The 7941-nt window shown below is 40.9% G+C and overlaps 3 protein-coding genes across 3 annotated transcripts; all 3 read right to left on the bottom strand.

The window, feature by feature from the left end:
• Positions 1-2082: 2082 nt before the first annotated feature.
• LOC128725864 (uncharacterized) lies at positions 2083-3118 on the bottom strand. The gene is made up of 2 exons (XM_053819634.1): positions 3080-3118; positions 2083-2981 (listed from the first exon to the last, which is right to left on the bottom strand). Exons 1-2 carry the CDS (start codon positions 3089-3091, stop codon positions 2211-2213), a joined length of 783 nt encoding a protein of 260 aa, XP_053675609.1. The 5' UTR covers positions 3092-3118; the 3' UTR covers positions 2083-2210.
• Positions 3119-4478: 1360 nt separating this feature from the next.
• LOC128725647 (nischarin-like) lies at positions 4479-5438 on the bottom strand. Its single transcript, XM_053819407.1, has 2 exons — positions 5403-5438; positions 4479-5324 (listed from the first exon to the last, which is right to left on the bottom strand). Exons 1-2 carry the CDS (start codon positions 5412-5414, stop codon positions 4692-4694), a joined length of 645 nt encoding a protein of 214 aa, XP_053675382.1. The 5' UTR covers positions 5415-5438; the 3' UTR covers positions 4479-4691.
• Positions 5439-7027: 1589 nt separating this feature from the next.
• Positions 7028-7928, bottom strand: LOC128725412 (selenoprotein F). The gene is made up of 3 exons (XM_053819154.1): positions 7843-7928; positions 7663-7775; positions 7028-7602 (listed from the first exon to the last, which is right to left on the bottom strand). The coding sequence occupies exons 1-3, from the start codon at positions 7888-7890 to the stop codon at positions 7269-7271; spliced, it is 495 nt and encodes a 164-aa protein (XP_053675129.1). The 5' UTR covers positions 7891-7928; the 3' UTR covers positions 7028-7268.
• Positions 7929-7941: the final 13 nt, after the last annotated feature.

Genomic DNA, 7941 nt, shown 5'->3' with positions numbered 1-7941 from the left:
ACCATTGGATAAGTAGGGCGGCGATTCGCAGTTTGTAAAATCAAACATGACATGGTTTGTTTGGATATCATAAAAAGGTAAAAACACTTACGCGCATCCATTTCAAAATTTATATCAACATCGCTCGACGTTTTCAATATTCAAAACGGCTTTGTCTTTGATCATTCGACGAAATGTTTATGAAATATTATCCGGAATATAGAATATGCTCACATGTCCAGCTTTTCTGCAACAAGAATGGCAACCAGTACTATTCTAGCGTACATTCTATTATCCAATGTAAAGCCAAAGAGCTTGAGACTTTTAAACTTTAAAAATCACACATTTCATTGTTGCTAATTGTCCATCGTTCGCTTGGCAAAGGCAATATCTGGTCGCATTTTATAGATAAACAAACAGTGGAATATTTTCTGTCTGCTTTAAGTTGGGCGTTAATTTATTTGCTTCGCGACAAGCGGCAATAAACGATTGCAGTATATAGTTTTTAATTGCTGTAGAAGCTTTGCACTGTATGAGGCATCAAGAAAATAGAAATACAATGGTACATATGTAGACGATAGAATGTATGTTTTAATTCGCGAAAGGACTCCTGGTCGGACCTAATGTATGTGAAAGCTTATCAAGCTTAGTAGTTCGCTGTCACTATTCACACTGCTCTCCTCGTGCGCATCAAGCTATACCACGGACGTAAAACACTGAAAAAAATGCTAGTCGTAAACGGTTATATTATCATTAGATTTTAATACCTAATCATAAACAAAGCAGTGCGAACAGGAAGTGTATGGCAATCGATCGATCGAGGGAGAGAGTAAGAGAGAGAGAGAGAGAGAGAGATAGAGAGTGGGACGGGTGTCAGGGAGATCCGCTCAAATGAGGGGGATTTTATTTTTGTATTTTATTTAACTGCGAAAATCTCGTTAAACTTCCATTTTATTGTAGAAAATAGGGAGTAGGTTTTATGCAACAGCAACAATAGCATTGCTCCTGGCAATCCCAAGCCTAGTGTGTATAGCAGCGTAAATTCTGTGGTTGTATTGTAAGTGTGTTTAGGTGAACCAATTCATTAGCGAGTCAACAGCAAGGAGAAGGTTTTGTGGCAAAGTATGTTGATACAGCAAGTAGAACGGCAAAAAGGTACAGCCATAATAGCCGCGCCGGTGATCTACGCGGTGTGAAAATGTGTTTGTGGCAGGAGTACAATTTCCATACGCAACGCCAGATCGTTGTACTGCGATCATAACCGGAAGCAGTACAACACTGCGGAATACAATGCATTACAATGCAAAATCATAAGTATCGTATTGCACGCATTTTTTGTTTAGTTTTGGCGGAATCAACTACTAGCGGAACCAATGGGACGGTGTCTCCAAATCAAAACAACAAACTAAAATACCATAAATTGCAAAAACTGTACACCATAATCAAAACGACAGTGAAATTAAATCGGATATACGCGGCCAGAGGATATACAGAAACGCAAAATGAGAAAAATTGATAAATGAGGAAATGTCTGCGAGTGTGTGTTTGAGCGTGTGCGTGTGTGTGTTTGTAGAATTGTATGAAAACCAGCAGGAAGGATGCGAAAAGCGTGTAAATCGTATAAAAAATACACACATCATAAATATGATATATATACATAATTACTATATTTTTAGACAGCGTGCAGCACACTCGAAGAGCACGAGCTAAAACCAGAGGAATCAGGTATCATCTTCGCTCATACATACCTACACTCGTATTCATAACAAAAAAAAAGTATATATATATATACACACACGCATTATACATTTACATGAAAGACATGTCATACATATTGAATATACCTTATGATAATATTTCATCCATAAGCAAGAATAACAAACCACAATCTTAAAACGAAACAAACAAAAAAAAACCTTTAAACGACAAGCTTATGCGAGAAACGAGAGGGGGATATTATTATGAGTATAAATATGGAACGGGAAACAAAAATTGATGATAAAAACAATGAATTAGCAACAAACAAATTGTAAAACTAAAATTGTTTGCCTAACGTTGTGCTTATTGATTGTGATGAAAGAAAACTTCGGGAAAATGTTTTGTCGATTGCTTGCAGTCGCCATTTCATGCGGGTACATTAACGGGTTTTTTTTTATTTAAAAACTATATCAACAACACAAAAACGAGGAAAAAAAATGGATACATTTAAACAGCTTCAGAGTATGAGACACTTAGGCACCTTGTTGATGGATCACGGGATACGATTTTAGGTGCGAGGTCGTTTGTTCGCTTCCTCCGTCCTTCTTGGGAGGCTCTTCTTTTGAATCCTCCTCCGATTCATCGTCCTCCTTCGGTTTCTCGTGGCTCTTGTGACCTTCGGTGGTGGCTGATTTCTCGGACTGCTGGTTAAGGTTCTTCAGTATCTGATCCACCGGAACCGGACGCACATAGTGTGGCCCTTCACTATCATCGTTGTTGGCGCCCGAGGATGGTGCCACCGTTGTCGTTCGCTTTGCAGCCGTACTGACCGTACTAGCGACGGTGGCAGCTGTGATGTCAACTTCTCGCTTACCACGGGTTGTCCCCACCGGAGTCTTCACCGAAACCGGGCTTGAGGTGGTACTACTGGTTGTGGTGCTACTGGGTTGCTCCGTCGTGGTCGATGGTTGATTACGACGGAAGGCAGGCGGCTTCGGGGAGCTGCTCTCGGTGGCCTCAGATTCCAGCGATCGCTTTGGATTATGCTTTTCTGGATGATCCGTTGTTTGGGCCGCATGTTCTCGCTTTTCTACTTCCTCACTAAGCTTCACACCGGACGCGGGAACCTTGGAAAGTGGGTTGCCTTCGGTGGTGGTAGATGCAGGAGTTCCTTCCTTTGATTCCACAGGTTTCGGATCGCTGGTTACATCCGGATTTATGGGTGAAGGACGTGATAGTTTGGGATGTTCCTCAACCGGCAGCGCCAGACAGCTCACCACGGCCATCAACGCAAGAATGCAAATCTGAGAATGCGGATGACATAATTTGTAAGCGCTTTCATCGTCCCGCCCCAGGATCAGCTGATGATCGGTCGGGTAAAAAACACTCGATTGAAACTTACAACTTTAATCATTCTCCAAATGTTTGGTTTCTAGTGGACGACCCAACAGCAAATGATAGTGCATTGTGGACAAATGGGGGCTTTTATATAAATAGCAGACATTTTTTTTTAACGCATGTATGCGCCAGCGCGCCATTCGCACCTCCAGCAGCGAGTTAGGACGCGGGTAATAGGTACCGGGCACCGGTAGAAGGTAGAAGAATTACCCTGAATTGATATGTACTTAACCAATTCGCATCCAAACACCGAGTCGTCATCTCGCTCCCGCGCATCCCGGTGGCAGATAAGTGAAAGAGTAACACACGGACGATTATCACGTCTTTCCACGTGGTAATCGATGAGTAAGTCGATTCTGCTCAATGTCGAATGTGTGTTGTCGGCCTTTCCACCGGAGGTCATAGCATTCGGGGGGCTTTTTGAATCGCATGTTTCCATTTTGTTTTTGGCGACAAAAACCATTGACACATTTTCGTTCTTACGCAATTTTTTGGGTGGTAGCAAGTGCAATTGTAAGCTTGGTTAATTTATTCCTGTGGATCTTACAAATGTTATTTATTATTGAACAGTTGAACTATGGCGCAAGTGTAATCCTCAAAATTTTATCTAATGCGTTTTTCGAAACTGCAAACTTATCGGATTAGATAACTTGGCAAAGGTATTGGTAAAGTTAATCTCGACTAATCCTCCCCCGTACGCAGGACTAACTATCCAGCTACGTGAAAATTCCAAGTCATGAAAGCCTTCGCTTAGCTTAGCAAGGTAGGCCTTGGCCGTACACCGGTTTTTGAGTTATTTAAAAAATGGTAAATATTGACGTAATTAATTAATTAAAGTAATTAATGATCTGTTGGTTTTGAAAAAAAAAACTTTATTGCGCTTGAATAGTTTATCATGCTGTAAGCCAAACCACGCTCCAAACCTACATACTACGCACAACATATTTAAAAAAACAAATTTTAACCTCCACAAATCCTGCAGATGGCTGGAGCTGAAGCCCATACAAAACATTTGTTGCTCCAGTACTCACATGTGCCCCTTAGACATAAAATTTCTCAAAAACTAACGACTAGGCCATGTTCGAGAGCAAGATAAGGAGTTTTGGCCCCGAAGGATATGTTTGAAAGGACAATGCAGAAGTCGATACAATGACGAGCTCAACAAACTGTACGATAACCTCAAAAGATCGTGCAGGCTTCGGTGGGCTGGTCATGTTGTTATACGATGAAGGCCTACTTAGATAAGACTTTCTATGACTTGAACATTTTTCCGTAGCAGAATAGTCAGTCCTACGTATGGAGTAGGCTCTGCCGAGAATCAAACCCACAGCCATCGCGTGTTTGAGACAGTCATTAATTTAAAATCACAGTTATGTTAAGCAACACATTAATTTTAGATCGCAGAGAAGGGATGATTCATTTTTAAGCAAATTCCCTCTTACAATCTTTACAGCTGATTGCTATTTCTTAGACTTGATGTCGCTTGGAGCATTAAGAAATCATCGTTTTTTGCGCGTGCAAGTAACATGTATATTTGCTTTTTTTGGAAAAAAACGAACTATACCATAGAAATTGTTGCAATCGTTAGAACGCCCGGAAACGGTTCGTCACAAGGTTTAGTTCTTCTTTGCGGGAGCCGGTGCAGCCGGTGTGGCCGCAGCAGCAGCAGCTGGTTGGCTCGCGGCAGCCGGAGCCTTAGTGTTGTCAGTCGTCTGAGGAGCTTTGGGGGCTTGATCACGGTTCAGCTTGGTGCTAGAAGCCGGACGTTGAGCAGACTGAGGCTTTCTTTGCTGATTGTTAGTAGCAGTCGGAGCCTTCGCAGGAGCATTGGCAACTTGCGGACGAGCAGCTCCAGCCGGTTGAGCAGCAACGGTATCACGTTTCTCCTTTGGTGGCTGGCTAACAATGGCCGGAAGGACGGACGGTTGTTTCGGATCGACCGAGACCTTAGGTGCGGCTGTTGTCGAATGTTCCGCAGAGACTCCCTTCGGTGCTTCACGCTTGTATTTGTGACCGGATTGTTGTGGAGCTGGTTGTTGCTTCAAAGGATGTTGCTGAGGTGCCGGAACCTGCTGGTGTTTCTGCTGGGGCTGCTTAGGAGCGGGCGCCTGGTGATGCTGATCCTGCTGCTGCTGCTGCTTCACCTTAACCTGCTGGCCGTGGTTGTCATGTTGCTTCGGATCTTGATGCGGTCCTTTCTTGTCTTCGGCAGCAACCAAAACGATCGCCGCACAGAGCAACAGGATCATCTGTACGGCAGAGAAATCGATATAAGTCGACGTCCTTGGATCATGCTGCTGCTAGATCCAGCGTTTCCAGAAACTTACCGAAGTCTTCATTGTCTAGCGTTTGAAAGATTACACGCGAATGCTGTTGGTATTATGGTCAGCTGGCGATATTTATACGGGCGATCCGATAAGCGGCCAGAAAACGGTAATGCCAAGAATTAAAACTGGTTCCTCTCTCGGCTTCCTCGGGGCCCGGCTGGCATGTATAAATGACACTTAATCATGCACGAGTCTCACACATGGGATGGGGATTTCGGTGAGACAAATTAAGAAACACCCGATAATTACTTGCGAACATAAACAACACATTTTTAAACCGAGTGAAAACGCCAGCCACGGGAACGCAACCGGCAAAGTGCTTTCGACGGTTACAGAATCGCACACAATCGCCAGATCGAGCGCAAACTTTAATTTGCAATGTTTGGTATTGCTGAAATGTTTAGATTGCTCAAATATCAAAACATTACCCAACGCCTCTGTTTGATTTGTACCATTTGTGAAAGCTTTCGAATATTGTTTCTTTTTTTTTTTGGTTTGTGTAAACCATATTTAGCTAATTGCTAAAGAGCCCTTTATTTGATTATGTTCAATTTCAATGAAAAAGAGAGAAAAACACAGGGGAAATCCGTTATCCCCAGAATGTAAGTTTATTAAATCGTTATCGAGTGATTTTGCTTAGGGTCTTAGGTAGTTGTTTGAAAAGACTATGTTTGCTGATCCAAAGGTTTCTCACTTACCTTGAATGGTGTAAAAAATTCATGTTGAACATATTACGCCCTAATGATCACAAACAATGCTGCATCAACTTCTTGCAAGCTTGCTAACGGTTCAAAGACGATACACGTTCATGTAGTTTTATGAGAATAGAATTGCTTTAAATTAAATTAAATTTTCTTTTTTTGCGTTTTATTTTGGTGTAAAAAATATCAAAGAAGCAAAGTAGCAATAGAGTTAAGAAATACTCGACATTCAAATCAGAGCATTTGGTTTTAAATTCTGTTCTTGTATTGAAAAGCTTTCCTATGTCTGCTCAATTTTCATGTGAATCAAAGTAACTGTAAAATCCTAGGGCTTAATTCGGTCAGTGGTCTTGAAATAGTCTGATAAAATTGTATCGTGTATGACTGACACACTAAATGATACGCGATTCCAGATTGCTGAACGAATCTCGATGTACGTCTCAATTTCTGTTACCAAAATGCTGGCAGTTTTGTAAAAAGCTGTTGAGCTTTTAAATATCATGGTTCTTAAACTATCTTCATTCTCTGGCTTTTTTGGCATTGAAATCTCCCTAGATACTAACGCATATTAGCGTTACTAAAATGAGAGGCGTTCTATTTTTGGGAAAATATGAATATTTATTTACATTGAACTCCAATTCTATAATCGTTTAATTTGATTATCATAAATTGAGTGAGATAATCCTCGTATTTGTTTCTAAGGTAAAAAAATTTAAATTGAAAAGAATTAGATTTCCGGTGGTATATCGAAAATTTATCAAAAGTAACAACAAAGGGCAATTTGAATTCTTAAAACAATAGTTTTTGATAAATTTATTATCCATTATTTGATGACTGGCTCTAATTCATGTGAAACTAATTGACTCTGCAAGCATGATCAAGATGTCTGATGCAGAGCTACAACTAAAAAAGGTTCTTTTGGTCAATTTTATTGTCATGAGTTTTTTTCTTCATTTGATCAATTTTGTGAACTTGATCATCTGTGTTCATTATTTTTGATGGCGCTGTGCTTGTTAATCCTATTTTTATATCCAAAACAGGGTTGCTTAATCAATTAAGCGGTGTAAGTTTTGGTATGCGTCCTGGTCGGTATATTGTTGTACGAAAATTTAACTGTACTTCATTTTTTGTCCCAATTTTATTGCTGTTTTAGAAAATGTGCTAATCACACACGATTTGTGTTGAGGTAATCATCATTTTCGGCTTTTTCCAGCCGAGTTTCGAAAAACTCTTGCACGGTATCTGTGTTCCATTTGTTGATGGAAAGCGTTTCCTTAACATTGCCTTCCGCATCCATTAGCTTAACAATGGGATCTAAGCCACGTACATATTTGATGGTGAGGTTAGGGAACTTTGCCGGCCGGTCACTTTTGATGAAAGCTTGGATCTGTGGGTAAGCTCCAAATTTACACGTGCACACCTCCAGTACGGCCATTGGGTACACTTTCAGTTTTGCATCGCTGGCGGTGTCTTTCTGGCAGCATTCTAGACAGTGCTCTCTACAATAGAAGGCCATGTTAGTAACAATGATTTTCGTGCCAGCAGTGATGTCTACCTACTTTAGCTCTACTAGTCCGTAATCGCTTAAACTGTTGCAAGACGAGCAGAATAGCTGCGATTTGATAAGTCCCAGTTCTCGACAGTCATCGGCAGAGAATTCTGCTAATGTTTGCTAAACACAATAATATCCCAATAAGGATTTCAGTGAATTTCAATTTGAAGACTTACAGCCAACTTACCAAACACTGTGTAGAAATCAAAGCTCCAATAATAATTAACAATTTCATTGTACAGATCGTAATTGATTTCTTTCTCCGGTAGCAAAAGTTCGTACACGT

This window comes from Anopheles nili, chromosome 3 (assembly GCF_943737925.1).
Source record: "Anopheles nili chromosome 3, idAnoNiliSN_F5_01, whole genome shotgun sequence".
Taxonomy (NCBI): Eukaryota; Metazoa; Arthropoda; class Insecta; order Diptera; family Culicidae; genus Anopheles; species Anopheles nili.
Note: the sequence above shows the minus strand (reverse complement) of the source record. Positions and strands in the feature narration are given on the sequence as shown.